Source organism: Elaeis guineensis, chromosome 5, assembly GCF_000442705.2.
Source record: "Elaeis guineensis isolate ETL-2024a chromosome 5, EG11, whole genome shotgun sequence".
Classification (NCBI taxonomy): Eukaryota; Viridiplantae; Streptophyta; class Magnoliopsida; order Arecales; family Arecaceae; genus Elaeis; species Elaeis guineensis.
In genome coordinates, this window is record NC_025997.2 from 2,090,293 (window position 1) to 2,109,371 (window position 19,079).

The window sequence follows — 19,079 nt, forward strand, 5'->3', positions numbered from 1 at the left end:
TGGTATAAAAAGGCCTCCGGTTTCCAACAACCTGGCATTCCAGTGGCGCACACAACACAAGCATTCGTCTCCGTCCTCCCACTCGATCCTCCATCCCTCCTCCTCGGTTTCCAGATGGCTACCGCTGTCTCCACCGTTGGAGCTGTCAACAGAGTACCGGTAGTACCCTGGTTTTCCCTCCCTCTTTCTCCACCACTTCCTCCTCCTATGTGCAGTCCCCATCGGTTTAATCGCCTCTTGTTTTAAACGGGTCCATAACTTTTAATTTCGTGCGAGACACCATCACGTGTCTAGTTTGGGCTCTTTGTTTTCTTGGTATGCTCGATCTTGGTTAACTTGGCCGGAGAGTGCATGGCTTCTTTCATTTCATTCGAAATAAGTGGTCTTCCAGGCTTGAAGAATAAGTTCTCTCCGTCGGTGCCGCTTGGGTTACATGTTAACCTTCGGTATTGGTATACCAGTCCCCTCTGGCTGTTTCCTTATTCTTTGGAAATCGACATGCAAAGATTTCCTAACTCTGGCTGTTGTTTTTCTAGATTTTCTTTCTGGTTTGTGCGAAAATTGTGATTGGTTCGGACCTGATTTAGTTAAGTTTTGGGCATGGAAACTATGGTTAATTTGCTCGGAATTGAGCTTGGTTTTGGTTTTGTTGGTGCAGTTAAGCTTGCATGGCTCTGGCTCAGGATATCCGGTCCCTAGCTCGGCATTCTTTGGGAGCAGCTTGAAGAAAGTGAGCTCTAACCTTAGCCATGGGAGGCTCTCCACCGGTACTCTCAAGGTCATGGCTGCCGATCTCGATGAGACGAAGCAGACCGACAAGGATAGGTGGGCAGGGCTTGCATATGACACATCCGATGATCAGCAGGATATCACCAGAGGGAAGGGGATGGTCGATTCCCTCTTCCAGGCTCCCATGGGAGATGGTACTCACATCCCCGTTTTGAGCTCCTACGAGTACATCAGCCAGGGTCTCCGCCAGTAAGGAAACAAATTAAGATCGAAGATTTAAAATATTTCAGCCAGATGTCCATGCTTAATTAACGTTATAGCAACTGCTTGATCCTGACAATGCAGCAATCATCATGGTTTTTAGGTACAACATGGACAATACCATGGATGGGTTTTACATTGCTCCTGCTTTCATGGATAAGCTTGTTGTTCACATCGCCAAGAATTTCATGAAGCTGCCGAACATTAAGGTAATCAATGCCTGCCTCAGAAGTGTTTCTCATCTTTCAGGTTTCTTATCGATGACTGTATCTGTTCGAGGTCTTTGGATGGCTGTTGGTTGGAGTTCCATGTTTGTTGTGGTTTCTCGCAGGTTCCCCTCATTTTGGGCATTTGGGGAGGCAAAGGCCAAGGGAAATCCTTCCAATGTGAACTTGTATTTGCTAAGATGGGAATCAAGTGAGTTTTTCTTCCTCTTTTTGCTTGTTGTTCTCATGGAGAATCAAAAGCTTTGACAAAGTTGAATTATTGCCTTATATTTGTGTTAAGAAGCTCAAAATCGGTTGTCCTTTTGCATCTATGAATGATGACTTTGGCGGCCTTTCTTGGTTCACTGCCTATTTATACCCACGAGTTTTCTGGAATCTTGTTCTGATGAGTACGTACTGATTATTCACTTAACTACAAATGTTAAATGCAAACCAATGTACAGAGTATTTAGATATCTGTGTTCTTCCATCCACAAGTGTAGATCTAGCAATGCATTTGTAGCCACAACAAGCTTTCGAAATAAAAATCAAGGCACCAACAATTTGTATACATATACAAATTGCTTTTTAGCTACCTGAAACGTTCGTCCAAATCTTCTCCATAGAAATGAATGTCAGTTATTTTAAATTGAATTGCCATGAAACTGTATTATGGCAAATAAACAAACAAATTGACGAGTTTGTTGAGGACAGCTCATCATCTAACATATTGTGCTGCATATTTGGTAGCCCTATCATGATGAGTGCCGGAGAATTGGAAAGTGGAAATGCAGGAGAGCCTGCGAAATTGATCAGGCAAAGATATCGTGAGGCAGCAGATATCATCAGCAAGGGGAAAATGTGCGTGCTCTTCATCAACGATCTGGATGCTGGAGCCGGAAGGCTAGGTGGCACCACCCAATACACCGTCAACAACCAGATGGTGAACGCCACTCTGATGAACATCGCCGACAACCCCACCAACGTGCAGCTCCCGGGAATGTACAACAAGCAAGAAAATCCCCGTGTCCCCATCATCGTCACTGGAAATGACTTCTCCACTCTGTACGCCCCTCTCATTCGCGACGGCCGGATGGAGAAGTTCTACTGGGCGCCCACCAGGGAGGATCGAATTGGTGTCTGCACGGGTATATTCAGGACGGACAATGTTCCCAGGGAGCACATTGTCAAACTTGTCGATGCCTTCCCAGGCCAGTCTATTGGTAAGCCTACCAACAATTCATAATTTTTCCTTCTTCTTTTTTCCCTCATCTGAGGAATTGCTGCATATATAAAAGCCGGTGAAACAAACCCTTTCTAGCTATGACCTCTGTCGCGTGCAAACAATTCTTCAAAGCAAAAGCCACATAAAAATTTTTATCTAATCCGGAACTTGGGCCATCTATTGTACTTTTATGGTACAGAAAAGTGAATCCAAAACAAAACTGCTATAGGAACTGAAACTTATGACTCGAAAGGTCACTCAGCTGATATGTCGTATTCTTATTGCTCCACTTGAATTTTCTGACTGACCATTGCATTGCTCTAATCAAAATACCAGGAGAAGATTGGAACCGAACTTGTTAAGTGACAGCGTTCCATTTTTTTGAACGATGAGATGAACCCTGGTGCTAGACTAGAGTTTGCCGGTTGCTTTTTATTGTGGTGTAACGTCAAAAATGTCAAACTGAATCGTCACTTTGCTGCAATAAAAACGCTGGTACTATTCTATTCCATTGAGAGGGTTAACCAGCATACTTTGGTGTCGATATGCAGACTTTTTTGGTGCCCTCCGAGCCAGGGTCTACGATGATGAGGTGAGGAAGTGGATTGCAGAGGTTGGAATTGAAAAGGTTGGCAAGAGGCTCGTTAACTCACGTGAAGGTCCACCAACTTTTGAGCAACCTAAGATGACCCTAGAGAAGCTCATGGAGTATGGTAACATGCTGGTGAAGGAGCAGGAGAATGTGAAGAGAGTGCAGTTGGCTGACAAGTACTTGAGCGACGCCGCGCTTGGAGATGCCAATGAAGATGCTATCAAGACTGGATCTTTCTACGGTTAGCTCCTTAATCCTAGAGGCCTTGATGGGAAGTTTGCATCTGGCTTCTGAGATTATTAGCACTAGGACAGAGTAGCTGAAGTCATGTATCATTGCTAATATGTTTATCTCTCTGGGTGCAGGCAAAGCAGCCCAGCAAGTGAACATTCCTATTCCAGAAGGCTGCACGGACCCATCTGCTAAAAATTTCGATCCAACAGCTAGAAGCGACGATGGAAGTTGCGTCTATCCATAAAACTGACAGAATCCTCTGTTTCATTGGAAATCCTAGGATGGAATCATCCATCAAGCAATGTAAGGATTGGTGTTATCTGATACCGCACCATTATAGCTTGGCGTGTTCTTTCGACACTTTGTAAAAGGGTTCTGGTTCTGGTTATTACTCTGTCTGTGACTATCAGTAATAAATCAATTTCTTTCTGTCTAGTCCCTTTTTTTAGTCTCTCATTTTGGTTCCACTGTTTTTTTACTACTCTATCCGGGAAGACCTTGATTTTGGATAATATATGTTATGTAAGAGTCTATAGCATTAGTGTAGGTCAAGCCATTACTCGATGACATAACTGCAGAACCACCACCAACCAAGCATTATCACGTCTCCTGCTTCAGCATTAATAACCGTATCAGATCTTGAAAGACTGTAAATTGGTTGGTTTAAACTGGACCAACTTTTAGTTCCGTATTTCGTGGTCCCATTCAACTGGGTCCATTGCCATGAATTGAATTTTTTATTTTTTACCTCGGCTAAGAAGGCTCTAATGCTCTAGTTTTTTCCCGAGGGCAAGTTCATGTCTTGGTCAAACTCATTTATGGTCTGACTTTGAGTTGATACTAATTAAACCACCCTTCCAGAAAGAAAATGATAGCATGGAAGGCTCAGAATTACTACAAACCAGCCATGTGGACTATAACCTGGTGTTTGATGCGCTCGGCCACAAGTAATGAATCTTACACCTCAATGAATTCACATTAACCAGTATGTAGCCATGACAAATGGTTTAATTGAGATGGACAACTCACCATGGTCTTGTGCTTACACACTAAACATAGTGCCAAAAAGTGAGGGAAAAAATAACAAAATAAGACACTTAAGCAGTACGACGACTGTTGCATAGAGGAAATGTAGAGAACTAAATATGAAAAAGACTCAAGGAAGACAATACAAAAGGGCCATCAAAACTACAAAATAAAATCTAAATCCCATGCATTGAGATATTAACATTCTCTCTGTAAATTAAAATTGAAGTACTCATAATGTATTTTTGCCAAAAATAAAAAAAATGCACGTAATGTATTTCTAAAATATGAAACCCCTATTAAAGTTGATTATTCATGAACCAAAATCAAGGAATCAAGTCTTGGTCATCTCCTTACACTAAATTCAATATATGTATTTTGCAGATTTCCTTGACATGAATTTTTAAATTTACTGAATAAGATTTCCAGATATGATACTTTCATAATATATAATGAGATCTTTATTCATCCTCTCATATTCAAATTTTGATCTTGTGGTCATACGTTTAATATACATCCTTTTCTTTGCATTAGAACTTAGATATAAAAAAAAAAAAAAAAAAAAAAAAAAGAGGTCTCCTTTGCACCCGCTATTTGATATTTGTTCAATCCTCTGGTTTATAGTCCGAAGATTATATATAATTATTGTTTTTGAAGGAAAAATGGAGGTCAAAGGCCACCAGACTTGATTAAACTAGAAAAGAAAGAATAGCAGAAGGGAAGACAATAGTTTATAGAGATATAGAGGAGTATAATTCAAACCGCAACAACCTGAGAAAGACAGGCCAATATTTAAGAGGAGAACCAGCTTAGAACAGAAGCATCAAAAAACCAAATGAACAGGAACAAGCAAGCTGAAAAAGACTGCATTATAGTTTGCAAACATCCAGAAAACAAACAAAACCATCTGAAGCGAGATGGACAAGAAAGTATGTTGCAACTGCGAGCGGGTGCATGAAGATTAGCACAGGTTGATATTGGGTTTCCTCTTAAGCGGGTCAGAGTATTGGAGTGATAAAGGTGACCCCAATTCCCTGTCGTCTATGCCAAAAATAGTAATCGAGTTGACCCGTACCAATCGGCTCTTCTTGATCTTATCTCTTAAGCGGGTTGGGACCCCGTTCCCTACATCTACGCCAAAAATGGTGATAGTGGTGACCCCAATTCCCCACGTCTACGCCAAAAAGATTACCTGTTAACTTGGAACATGACCTGCCGTGTGGATAATATTTAGGTGGTAAAGTAAATCGCCGACCCTTTCTGCATTATTATTATATTTTTCGATTTCCAATGGGAAATCAAAAAAAGGCGGATGCTAACTATCAACTTATTTGACTGGGAACAACTCTCGGTTGACAAAAGAATCGTAGCTGACGCAGAATGTCTTCTCTTCACAGTCACGTAAGATGCGATTTGTCTCATGAACCTACACCGATTAGCCACTGAAGTGGTGATATTATATATTATACATTAAAAAAAAAAATGGTGATATTATAAACTCCCACCTTTTGAATGGGTGCTCCTAAGTCCATGCTATGAGATCATGAATTGATAGGACCAAGTAATGCCAGCGGATTTTATTGACCCAAGAGGTCGGTTCGGTCCGCGGTCAAGCCACGTTGCGTCCCGCATGTCAAGGCCAAAATCGCTGTGGGCCACACTTCTTCGTTGACTGCGGAGCTCCACCGAGTCCGCAGCGAACGACCCGTTTTGTTGCAGGTGGTTTTCTCCCATTGATATTTACCTCATGCCCACGTAAACAACGCCAGCAGTTTTCCAGGGTCGTCCATTTGATGCACCTTAATGTTGCTGATCTGGACCAATCATATCGAGATGGAATTCGCCATGGAAAATCAGGAATGATTTATGGTCTTACAAGCATGTCATGCGATCCGAGTATGTAACCCAAAAAAGAAAAAAAACGACGACGGCAACAATTGTACGAATGGTCTTTTTTCAATTGTGACAATATTTTAAATGGTGATGTCTATGGTGGATCAAACTTTATAATTAAAAGTACAAGTGGTATTCTAGTTGCGGTATGCACTACAGTTTCTATGATAGAACTAAAGCTATATAAAAAAACTATATCATATATCAGAAGAATTTTGAAAACTTCCCATATTATTCTTGAGGAAGACTCTCAATAGTTGCTAGATGGATATTTGCTAGCTATCTTTAAAGATCAGTATCCATCGGCCAAGACAGGGTTACTAGAGAACGGGGGAAAACATACAATCTTTTGAAGTGATAGATGGAACTAAGTATATCGTATCTATTTTATGAATGATATTGATAGATATTTTTTCTAAATTTTTAGAAATTTTATTTTTCTGACTTCCATGAATGCATTTATTCAAAATTAATTTAATTAATCTGATTTACCAAAAAGCTGTTTAGCTATATACATGCAAGGTTATCCCTTGGGTTGGGGTAGCGTTCGAGAGCCGGCACCTTGTACCTTCCAAGTCATCGTTTGAATTCGGCTGGGTTTTGGTGCGACGTATGTAGGGCCGGACCACGTGAGTCATCCACTCATGAGAAATATAGACAAATAGAGAAAGAGACACTCCATTCTCCAAGTGGATGCAGTGGCCCCTGTTCTAAGATTCTGTTTATGGAAAAAACTCCTCTTCCTATCCTAAGTGACCAGTGGGCTCCATAGCTCATGTTTCCAAGCAAATTCATAAACTACTAACGGGTAAATGGTCCAAGGTATTCAAACATCTTAAATCTACTAAAGGCATGTTTCTCTGGAGAGAGATGGGTTCTAGAATAAAAATGATCTAATTATTACTTGGACCAGGTCCAATGGAAAACGCCAAATATCATGGTGGATGACACACCATATTTCACCAATTTCCAATAGCACGTTATCCAACATGCATACGCCCCTTGATTTGCCCTAGTCTATTTGGATTTGCTCCCTGCAATAATTTCTCATGAAAATGAGAATGAGCAAGTGTTATCCCAATTATTTGGTTGGGATGAATCCAAATTTGCTTAAAATAAATCATTTATGAATTGGATTGACAGATAGAATCATAAATTATTATCTTTTAAGTGAAAAAATAATTGATCTCCTTTTGCAATGTGAATTGTTGAATTATATTTTGCATAATTTTTTAAGCATAATATTTATTTTTGATTTATGTTAATAGGTGGATCTCTTTGAAGGACTTTGAAAGTTATGTCCCACGGCTAACGTTGCGAAAAAAATCAACCATCCTGGATGGGAAGGATACAACTCAAATCTAAGGACAAACCTTGCCATCTTGTTTTCTATTGAAATAAAAAAGATATATCTCGTTTATCTCAACTATCAATCTCGATTGTGAAAATAAATCAATCGAAGCCAACAATTGCACAGCACCGTGTGTCACCCTTGCCAAAGAGTTGATCCCAATCTAAATTAGCACTTTAAAAGACGATTGTTATTTCTCTTCGGATTCAGCTCTTTCTTTCCGATTCTGAATGATCCTTGATGTGGATACAGGTTCTACTATTTTTCTTAGATGCCAAGACTTTTCTTTTAGGATTCGTTTGGTTCGTAAGAAGAATTCTTTTCTAAGAAGTAATTTTTCAAAAAATTATTTTCTGAAAATAAAATTTTGATATATTTGATTGATCATGAAAATGTGGCTTATTATAAAGTAGATTATGTTTGAATGAGTATTTATTTTTCTAAAAAAACTATGTAAAATACCTGTTGGTGCAAAAATCCGCTTGCACCGGAGAAGCTGGAGTCGAGGAAGTCACGGTCGCCGCCGGGACCTGCAAGGGAAATCTAAACCGGAGGTGGGGTTGCTCCGGCAAGACCCTCCGACGCTCAAGTCAGTTCTCTGCCTCAACAAGAATGGAGTGTTCGAACGGAGAATTTAGCAGAGTTTTAGGTAAAAAGTAGAGCTTATAGAATAACGTATCTGGGGCCCCCCCTTTTATAAGCGGAGGGGCAGTAGCCTGATAGCGATATCTGTAACCGTCTGGCAGTGGGCTGCCCAGGGTCAGGCGGAGTTTGTTGCGCAGAGTAGTGGAGTGGACCCGTGGCTATCACCGGGGCGTGCCACGTGGAGTCTGCCGCGGGGAGTGGAGTGACGTCCGTTGTCGTGACTTGCCAGCGGATGGGAGAATCGCGCGGTATCCGTCGCAGGAAGTGGAGCAGGATCATGGCCGTTATTGTGGCCTGTCAGGGAGTAGTGGAGCTGCGCGGAATCCGTCGTAGGAAGTGGAGCAGAGCTGCGACCGTTACTGCGGCCTGTCAGGGAGTGATGGAGCTGCGCAGAATCCGTCGCAGGAAGTGGAGCAGGATCGTGGCCGTTATTGTGGCCCGCCAGGGGGCGCAGATCCATCGGCTGAAGTTCGACAGCGGTCGGAGTCCGGCCCCCGTAGGGGTCCGGGCGGAGTCCTCCTTGAGGTTGGGGTCGTGGGTGGAGTCCGGCTCCCGTGGGAGTCCGGGCGGAGTCCTCTCGGAGCTGAAGTCGCAGGCAGAGCCCGGCTCCCGTAAGAGTCCGGGCGGAATCCCCTGCAATCAAAATCAGATGCGAAGTCCGGCTCCCGTAGGAGTCCGGACAAGGCTTACCGGCAGCTGATGTTGAGAACGGAGCCCGGCTCCTGTAGGAGTCCGGGCGGAGTCTACTTGCGGTTGAAGTTGTTGGCGGAGTCCGGCTCCCGTAAGAGTCCGAACGAAGTCTACTTGCGGTTGAAGTTGTTGGCGGAGTCCGGCTCCCATAGGAGTCCGGACGGAGTCCGTCTGCAGCCGCTGGAGTTGAGGACGAAGCCCGGCTCCCGTAGGAGTTCGGGCGAAGTCTTCCTGCAATTAAAGTCAAAGGCGAGGTCCGGCTCCCGTAGGAGTCCGGACGGGGCTTACCAGCAGTTGATGTTGAGGACGGAGCCCGGCTCCCGTGGGAGTCCGGGCGGAGTATACTTGCGGTTGAAGTTGTTGGCGGAGTCCGGCTCCCGTAGGAGTCCGGACGAAGTCTGCTTGCAGTTGAAATTGTTGGCGGAGTCCGGCTCCCGTAGGAGTCCGGACGGAGTCCGTCTGCAGCCGCTGGAGTCGAGGACGAAGCCCGGCACCCGTAGGAGTTCGGGCGAAGTCTTCCTGCAATTAAAGTCAAAGGCGAAGTCCGACTCCCGTAGGAGACCGGACAAGGCTTACCGGCAGCTGATGTTGAGGACGGAGCCCGGCTCCTGTAGGAGTCCGGGCGGAGTCTACTTGCGGTTGAAGTTGTTGGTGGAGTCCGGCTCCCGTAGGAGTCCAGACGGAGTCCGTCTGCAGCCGCTGGAGTCGAGGACGAAGCCCGGCTCCCATAGGAGCTCGGGCGAAGTCTTCCTGCAATTAAAGTCAAAGGCGAAGTCCGGCTCCCTAGGAGACCGGACAAGGTTTACCGGCAGCTGATGTTGAGGACGGAGCCCGGCTCCTGTAGGAGTCCGGGAGGAGTCTATTTGCGGTTGAAGTTGTTGGCGGAGTCTGGCTCCCGTAGGAGTCCGGACGAAGTCTGCTTGCGGTTGAAGTTGTTGGCGGAGTTCGACTCCCGTAGGAGTCCGGACGGAGTCCGTCTGCAGCCGCTGGAGTCGAGGACGAAGCCCGGCTCCCGTAGGAGTTCGGGCGAAGTCTTCCTGCAATTAAAGTCAAAGGCGAAGTCCGGCTCCCGTAGGAGTCCGGACGGACCTCCTGGAGCCGATTCTGCTGAGGACTTCGGCTGTGGGTATTTTATACCCAACACCAGTCCCCCTACTTCTGAGTTTGAATTTCGAACGAAGGAAGTACAGAGAGAGATGGGCACAGTCGAAGCCATCCCTTCGAATCCTGTGCACTGCCGCCCCCAGATATTTTGGGCATTAATTGCGCGCGTGCCGGAGTCTTTTTGAATTGGGGCGATACGAAGGGACTCTTCGAAATTCCCGCAGGTACACTGGTCCAGGTACGGTGCAATTATAGTCCTGCCAACCGTCAGCCGCTTTTAGCCGCCTGCCGGGGGGAGTGGGACACGTGTCGGATGCGGACTGGCTTGGGGGGATTCGCGATCATTATGGCGTCAGATCCCAGGGTCTATTTAAACCCGTCCTCCCACCTTTAGGTGCCCTATTCCATTCCAGAGTTTCGACCAGTGTTTGCCTTCTCTTCGAGAGTCCTGTTTCAGTGGGCATCTTCTCGAGCCGTAGGTGTCTTCCAAATCGTCTCTGTCTTCGTCCCTCTGGTCCCTCAGAGCGATATAGGTTAGTTCCAGCACCTTCAACCTTCTTTCCACCGCCTAGGGACCTCTTCTCTGTCATTATTTTTTTTTTCGACCTTTGACTCTTGATTGATTGGTTTGCTTCTTTTTCCTCTTTCCCTTTCTCTTTTCTCTTTCTTTTCTTCTTTTTTTTTTCGACCTTTGACTCTTGATTGATTGGTTTGCTTCTTTTTCCTCTTTCCCTTTCTCTTTTCTCTTTCTTTTCTTTTTTTTTTTTTTTTTTTTAGGAATGAACACCGAAGCAGCGCGGATGCTTGCCAGGGGCCTTAGGGCCCACAAGAGAAAGGATGCCGCGACCTCCGGATCGGCGAAGAGGGCCAGGGCGGAGGAGTCGAGCTTAGCTGCACCCATCCAGGTGGCCCCGGCCATCGACATTCCCTCGGACGTCGAGCCAACGGCTCCCCGGGCCTCCTCGAGGAGTCCGCCGACCGGGGCCCCCGTTCCGAGGGTTCGCTCAACGGAGGCGCCCGCCGCGGAGAAAAGAAGGAAATCGGTGGCCCGTAGGGCGAGTAGCCACCGAACTGCTGCGGACGAGTCCCTCTGCTCCGAAGAGGGGTCGGAGAATCCCTTCAACGATAGGGACTTGATCAGGCGGCTGATCGACGGCTGCATTCTGCCCGACGTCGTTGAAAGGATCGACCGCGCCGATCCCGAGCAACGGGCCTGGGATTCTTTGGGGTCCTTTCTTGAGGTAAGCGGATCTTCATTTACACGGCTACTCGGCCTTTGTTCTAATTCCCTAGCCGCCCTTGCAGATTGGGCACCAGCTCCTCGCCTATATCGAGGCGGTGAGCCGCACGAGGAGGGACATCCTCCAGGTGGAGGAACGCTGTCAGGCGGAGGTTGCTCGCCTCCAAGCAAAGACGGCCGAAGTAGCCGCCCTCCAGGAGGCCCTGGAAAGAGAGAAGCAAGCCCGGGAGGAGGAGAGGCAGATCTTGGAGGAATCAGCGAGGAAGGCGGAGGCCGAGGTCGCCAACTTGGTCGAGCAAACTCCGGTCCTGGTCTCGGAGGCCCGAGCTCTTGCGGTAGAGGAATTCAAGGCCTCCGCGAAGATTAGGGACCTGAAGGTCCAATTCGGCCAGGAAGCGTTCATTAAAGGGTTCGAGCTCTGCCAAGAGAAGGTGGCCAGAAAATTCTCAGAGCTCGACCTCAGCTTCCTAGGCGAGGAGTCTGAAGACGAGGCCGGTCTCTCGTCAGCCGTCACTGCTGTCGCAGCCCCCGTGCCGGGGACGCCGAGTTCTCCACCCCTCGCCCCTGAGATCTGAGACCTCGATCTTGTACCTTTATTGCGTCGTAATTTTTCTTTTCTGTTTGTCTTCAAAAATTATTCAATCAATAAAGTTGAATTTTTTGTTGCGGACGGCTTCTCCTTCCCCCCTCCTTCTCTCTGCTTTTCTTCCTGCAATGAGTCGTGCTTTGACGCTTTTGCCTTCTGATGGCAGTGCCCTGTAGAAGCACTCCCCCTGCCCCTGGGGGTCCCGTTGAAATCGACGATCCAGCGGCTGAAGAAGGAAGTCCTTCACCTGACAAAGAAGTTGAAGAAGACGGAAGGCAAGCTCCGCAAATCGAGAGAAGGTCACTCTGAAGCCACCGCTGAGGCCACCCACTTTCGGAGTCTCCATGTGAAGGGGATCATGGAGTATAGCCGGAGGAAGGCGAACTTCGCAAAGGAACTCGAGGAATGCAAGAAGAGCGCCAATGACCGAATTTGAGCCCAGGCCGTCAGGATCAGCACCCTCAAGGTGGAACTGTCAGCTGCGAAGGGGAAGATCGGCCAGCTGGAAGGAAATTCATCCCGGCTCTTGGCCCGGGTCGACGATGACCAGAGGTGGTCGCAGAAGGTCTCCGACCTTCAGCAGCAGCTTCAGGACGTCGAGGTGAGCCACGACGTGCAACGGGCTAGCTGGCGTAGGCAGGTGGAAGAATATAAAGGAAGATTCAGGACGGCGGCCGACGAAGTCATTCGTCTCCAGAGACAGTTGGCTAACAGGGCACAGCTTACTTTCTCCCGAGATTCTGAAGAGCTCCAAGCCCTAAGAGGCACCGTTGAGGAGATTTCTGTCTCCCTCGGGGAAAAGACAGCTGAGCTGCAATAATTGAAGATCCAACTGGCACTCGAGCGGCGGGCTGTCGCGGACGCGGAGGCGGAATCCGAGGTCTTGAGGAAGAGGCGTCGAGAGGCGGAAGCCGAGAGCCAGCGACTTTGTCGGGTGCTCTAGGATGCGCTGCAGAAAAAGAGAGAGCTAGAAGAAGAAATTGAGAATCTGAGGCAGTCCTGGTTAAGGGACGGAGTAGATAATTCTAGGTCGGAGGGAGCAGGGCCTCCTTAGAGCTCTTTTCGTCTTTCTGTCTTTTCATGTATTTACTTCCTTTTTGTCGTTTTGCCTTTCTTTCCTTGGCCTTCCGGGCTTTGTAGTGTGTATATCGGAAATGGAATGAAAAGGGCGTTTTGTGTTACCTCGTCCGCGCGTTGCACTAAATTGCCGTCTGCCGAACTTTTCTTGTCGTTTGACTTGTCTGATGTAGACGTCGTTAGGGGGCGCCCGGTCGTCGATGCGTTAGCTCGCCTTTCTCGTCGTGCATGGCCGCAAGTCCGAGCTTGGCCGTCCGGACCCCACATTATTTCGGAGATGTCGTTGTCTTCCTAACCGGTGTCGAAAGTCTTTTTAGCGGTCGGAGGTGTTCGGTAGGAACTCTCCGTTTCAGTTGGGACGATGTCCTTTAGGTCTTTTGGTGTGGTTCATCCTTCATCTGTTCCCGTCGTAGTTCGTCATCCTTCCTTTTTAATTTTCCTCCTCTTCTCGGAGTGAGGGCCTTCCCCCCACTTTTCGCGGGGTTGCATAGGAGCGAGGAGGTGCCGATGAGGGGCTTTTTTCTTTCACCCGATCTTATTGGGCGGCCGGGCTTCGCCACCATCAGCTCTTGCTGCAGAAGTCGTGGGTGGAACCCGGCTCCCGTAGGAGTCCGGGTGGAGTCTTCCTTGGCGTCGTGGACGGAGCCCGGCTCCCGTAGCAGTCCGGGTGGAGTCTTCCTTGGCGTCGTGAACGGAGCCCGACTCCCGTAGGAGTCCGGGCGGAGTCTTCCTCGACGTTGTGGACGGAGCCCGGCTCCCGTAGGAGTCCGGGCGGAGTCTTCCTTGGCGTCGTGGACGGAGTCTGGCTCCCGTAGGAGTCCGGGCCTTCCACTTTGCTCGAGCCAGGACGAGGTTCTCCTCCCGTTCTCGGCTTGGCTGTGGGGGCGCGTTAGGGCACTGTAAGGCCTCTCCCCCCATTCGGTCTAAAAGAACCGGGTCTTTGGCTTTGCTCATGTCAGGACGAGGTTCTCCTCCTGTTCCTGACATGGCTGTGGGGACACATCAGGGCGTTGTAAGGCCTCTCTCCCCATCCGGTCTAAAAGAACCGGGCCTTTGACTTTGCTCATGTCAGGACGAGGTTCTCCTCCTGTTCCTGACATGGCTGTGGGGGCATATTAGGGCATTGTAAGGCCTCTCCCCCCATCCGGTCTAAAAGAATCGGGCCTTTGACTTTGCTCATGTCAGGACGAGGTTCTCCTCCTGTTCCTGACATAGCTGTGGGGGCACATCAGGGCGTTGTCAGGCCTCTCCCCCCATCCGGTCTAAAAGAACCGGGCCTTTGACTTTGCTCATGTCAGGACGAGGTTCTTTTTCTCCTGTTCCTGACATGGCTGTGGGGGCACATCAGGGCGTTGTAAGGCCTCTCCCCCCATCCGATTTTGAGATAGTCGGACTTTCATTTTAGGTATGCTTGGGCGGGGTTCTCCCCCGTTCCTAACAAAACTTTATTTTTGGAGGGGTCATATCCAATCATAATAAATCCACGCCAGATGGGAAGAGTATGTCAAGTAGAAAGAAATTTAGATTCAAGGTGAAATCGTAAGTGATACATTTACAGGTTTTTCGAGTTCCACGGTCGCGGGTGGTCCGCTCCTCCTTGAGGCCCTCCGGTGATGGAGTCGATGGTCCCAATGGGAGGCCGGTCTCCGAGTTGCTCCTCCCTTCTTGGCGGTTCAGGCTGCGGAAGGGCCTTTGGCCGATCTCCTCTACCCTCGGGCCTGCGTCGGATGAACCTGTCGAGTCGACCTCGTCGAATGAGCTCCTCGATCTCGTCTCGGAGCTGGATGCATTCCTCTGTGTCGTGGCCGTGGTCACGGTGGTAGAGGCAGAATTTGTTGGGGTTGCGCTTCCCGGGGTGTGTGCGCATCCTCTCCGGCCTAGGGAGCTGCTCCCTAACCTCCATCAATACCTGGGCCTTCGAGGCGTTGAGGGGGGCGTAGTTGCGGAATCTCCCTGGTGGGGAACACCACCGAACCCCGCGATCCGGGCTTCTCTGCCTGCGCGCCCGGGGTGGAGTATGGGTGCGCTTATGCCCAGGAGGGGATCGAGAACGCAGCCGGGCTTCCTTTGGTCTTTTTTCAATTGCGGGCTTACTCGAGTTTCCCGCTTGCCGCTCCCTCGCCGTCTCTTCATCCTTCATTTTGAAGGCCTCTTCCGCTCGAGCGTATCCTTCGGCCCGGGCCAGCAAATCAGCAAAATTTTTGAGATATTTCTTCTCCAGGGAGAACAAAAGATCATTCTTCTGAAGGCCACCCTTCAGGGCGGCCATTGCGACTGATTGGTCCAAGTTCCGGACCTCCAGCACCGCGATGTTGAAGCGGTTGATGTAGGCCCGAATGGACTCCCCTTCCCTTTGCCTGATGTTGATGAGGGACTCCGAACCCTTCCGGAGGCGCCGGCTGCTGACAAAATGGGCCACAAATTGGTGGCTCATTTGATCGAAGGAAAAGATGGTACCCGATTTCAAAGCCGAGTACCAGTTCCTCGCCGCTCCCTTCAAGGTAGACGGGAAAGCCCGGTATAAGATGGCATCAGGAGCACCGTGAAGCAGCATCATCGTCCGGAAGGCCTCCAGATGGTCAACCGGATCCGAAGTCCCGTCGTAGCTTTCGAACTGGGGAAGCTTGAAGTTTGACGGGATCGGTTCCTGCATGATCATTTGGGAGAAGGGAGGGTCAGTACAAATATCCTCACCATAAGCGGAGGGCGCATGGCGGTGTTCTTCAATCCGTCGGTTCATCTCCTGGAGCCTCCGATCCAGGAAATCCTCTCGACTTCGAGTCTCGAGGGTCCTCTGGCAGAACGGGGGCAGGGATCTTCCAGGGGTGGAGTCGTGGTCCGATTGAGGGCTCTCTACCCTCGGGTTTGTTTTCCCAGGAAGGACGGGGCGGCTGACCCAGGTGGCCCGCCCCGCCGTCGGGTTCTGGCATTCCGGAGACGCCCTTTCCGGGTGCGCCGACGCCTGCGGCTGCTGCTGCTGCATTGCTTGCACAGCTTCGGCGAGGCCTTTGACCTGCTGTGCCAGCAAGTCAAACTGCTCCGCGCCGACCGCCGCCGCCGGAGGAGGAGGAGGTTGAGAAACAGGAGGGGAGGCCGGAGCCTGAGATCTGGCCGCGCAGGCCATGGATCGTCGCGTGGACGCCTTGCGTGGAGGCATCGAGTAGGGATCCCGCGGGGGGAAACAAGGAGTAGGTGTTGGAGGAGACGATCGGGGGCGGCTCCGTTGAACGCTCCTTTAAGAACAAGGGTACTGCGAAGACATAGACACTTCCTCTAACGCCAATCCTGTTGGTGCAAAAATCCACTTGCGCCGGAGAAGCTGGAGTCGAGGAAGTCGCGGTCGCCGCCGGGACCTGCAAGGGAAGTCTAAACCGGAGGTGGGGTTGCTCCGGCAAGACCCTCCGACGCTCAAGTCAGTTCTCTGCCTCAACAAGAATGGAGTGTTCGAACGGAGAATTTAGCAGAGTTTTAGGTAAAAACTAGAGCTTATAGAATAACGTATCTGGGGCCCCCTCTTTTATAAGCGGAGGGGCAGTAGCCTGATAGCGATATCTGTAACCGTCTGGCAGTGGGCTGCCCAGGGTCAGGCGGAGTTTGTTGCGCAGAGTAGTGGAGTGGACCCGTGGCTATCACCGGGGCGTGCCACATGGAGTCTGCCGCGGGGAGTGGAGCGGCGTCCGTTGTCGTGACTTGCCAGCGGATGGGAGAATCGCGCGGTATCCGTCGCAGGAAGTGGAGCAGGATCGTGACCGTTATTGTGGCCTGCTAGGGAGTAGTGGAGCTGTGCGGAATCCGTCGTAGGAAGTGGAGCAGAGCTGCGACCGTTACTGCGGCCTGTCAGGGAGTGATGGAGCTGCGCGGAATCCGCCGCAGGAAGTGGAGCAGGATCGTGGCCGTTATTGTGGCCCGCCAGGGGGCGCAGATCCATCGGCTGAAGTTCGGCAGCGGTCGGAGTCCGACCCCCGTAGGGGTCCGGGCGAAGTCCTCCTTGAGGTTGGGGTCGTGGGTGGAGCCCGACTCCCGTGGGAGTCCGAGCGGAGTCCTCTCGGAGCTGAAGTCGCGGGCGGAGCCCGGCTCCCGTAAGAGTCCGGGCGGAATCCCCTGCAATCAAAATCAGATGCGAAGTCCGGCTCCCGTAGGAGTCCGGACAAGGCTTACCGGCAGCTGATGTTGAGAACGAAGCTCGGCTCCTTAGGAGTCCGGGCGGAGTCTACTTGCGGTTGAAGTTGTTGGCGGAGTCCGGCTCCCGTAGGAGTCCGGACGAAGTCTGCTTGCGGTTGAAGTTGTTGGCGGAGTCCGGCTCCCGTAGGAGTCCGGACGGAGTCCGTCTGCAGCCGCTGGAGTCGAGGATGAAGCCCGGCTCCCGTAGGAGTTCGGGCGAAATCTTCCTGCAATTAAAGTTAAAGGCGAGGTCCGGCTCCTGTAGGAGTCCGGACGGGGCTTACCAGCAGTTGATGTTGAGGATGGAGCCCGGCTCCCGTGGGAGTCCGGGCGGAGTCTACTTGCGGTTGAAGTTGTTGGCGGAGTCCGGCTCCCGTAGGAGTCCGGACGAAGTCTGCTTGTGGTTGAAGTTGTTGGCGGAGTCCGGCTCCCGTAGGAGTCCGGACGGAGTCCGTCTGCAGTCGCTGGAGTCGAGGACGAAGCCCGGCTCCCGTAGGAGTTCGGGCGAAGTCTTCCTGCAATTAAAGTCAAAGGCGAAGTCCGGCTCCCGTAGGAGACCGGACAAGGCTTACCGGCAGCTGATGTTGAGGACGGAGCCCGGCTCCTGTAGGAGTCCGGACGGAGTCTACTTGCGGTTGAAGTTGTTGGCGGAGTCCGGCTCCCGTAGGAGTCCGGACGGAGTCCGTCTGCAGCCGCTGGAGTCGAGGACGAAGCCTGGCTCCTGTAGGAGTTCGGGCGAAGTCTTCCTGCAATTAAAGTCAAAGGCGAAGTCCGGCTCCCGTAGGAGACCGGACAAGGCTTACCGACAGCTGATGTTGAGGACGGAGCCCGGCTCCTGTAGGAGTCCGAGCGGAGTCTACTTGCGGTTGAAGTTGTTGGCGGAGTCCGGCTCCCGTAGGAGTCCGGACGAAGTCTGCTTGCGGTTGAAGTTGTTGGCGGAGTCCGGCTCCCGTAGGAGTCCGGACGGAGTCCGTCTGCAGCCGCTGGAGTCGAGGACGAAGCCCAGCTCCCGTCGGAGTTCGGGCGAAGTCTTCCTGCAATTAAAGTCAAAGGCGAAGTCCGGCTCCTGTAGGAGTCCGGGCGGACCTCCTGGAGCCGATTCTGTTGAGGACTTCGGCTGTGGGTATTTTATATCCAACATTACCTATTATACCCTTAGTACATATAAAATCATACATTTTTACTTATAAATTTTATATAAATATAAATATTATATTTATATTAATATAAATATAACATTGATATATTATAATATAACATTAGACCACAATAATTTATTATGTTAATATAATACTAATATATTAATATTATATTAATATAATATGAATATTTTAATATAATAAATTTATTAATATAGATATAAATATAATATAATATAAATATTATATTAATATTAATAAAAATATTATATTAATATAAATATTTAAAAATATTAAAATATAATAATAATATTATATTTATATAAATATTAAAATAATATTAATATAATATTATATTACTATTCTGTATTTCATTCTGATTATTTATTAATATTTTACTAAATTTTAACTATGAATTTTAAAAAAATATTTTTAAAAAAAATATTTTTATTTTTTTTATCATGAAAATCTATTTTTTCTATGCATTTTTATTTTTCAAAGTAACTTCCCGTGAGAAATATTTTTTTTGCTTTTTATCTTTTTAAAATTTTAATAAAATAAAAAAAAAATTATTTTTTTTTAGGAAGCATCTCTTCCCTTTTCATTTTTGGCCAACCAAATGAGTTTTTAAAAAATTTTTTGTAAAAAGAAAATAAAAAAAAAACCAAATCGGCCAATTGTACCGAACCCCGGCTAGACACGGCACCACCGCGCATGGCTCCCACGTCTGAAAATGAGGGTGCCCTTCTGGGTGTTCGTTATTTAAATAAGATTTCATCAAAATACGGGACGTCACCAGGACGGAGCAAAGCCAGCCATCAGCCGTCAGCCCTCACTGAAGTCTCTTTCTTCTCTCGCACGTCTCTCTACAAAGCTGAGGCAAACTGCTCAAAAAACTAATGCATAAAAGCAATTTCACC

The 19,079-nt window shown here is 48.8% G+C and overlaps 1 protein-coding gene across 1 annotated transcript; it reads left to right on the plus strand.

Annotated features, from left to right (window-relative positions):
* On the plus strand, positions 1–3,682 carry LOC105044358 (ribulose bisphosphate carboxylase/oxygenase activase, chloroplastic). The gene is made up of 7 exons (XM_010922221.4): positions 1–159; positions 659–978; positions 1,094–1,199; positions 1,322–1,407; positions 1,947–2,419; positions 2,973–3,254; positions 3,379–3,682. Exons 1-7 carry the CDS (start codon positions 115–117, stop codon positions 3,489–3,491), a joined length of 1,425 nt encoding a protein of 474 aa, XP_010920523.1. The 5' UTR covers positions 1–114; the 3' UTR covers positions 3,492–3,682.
* The last annotated feature ends 15,397 nt before the right edge of the window (positions 3,683–19,079 follow it).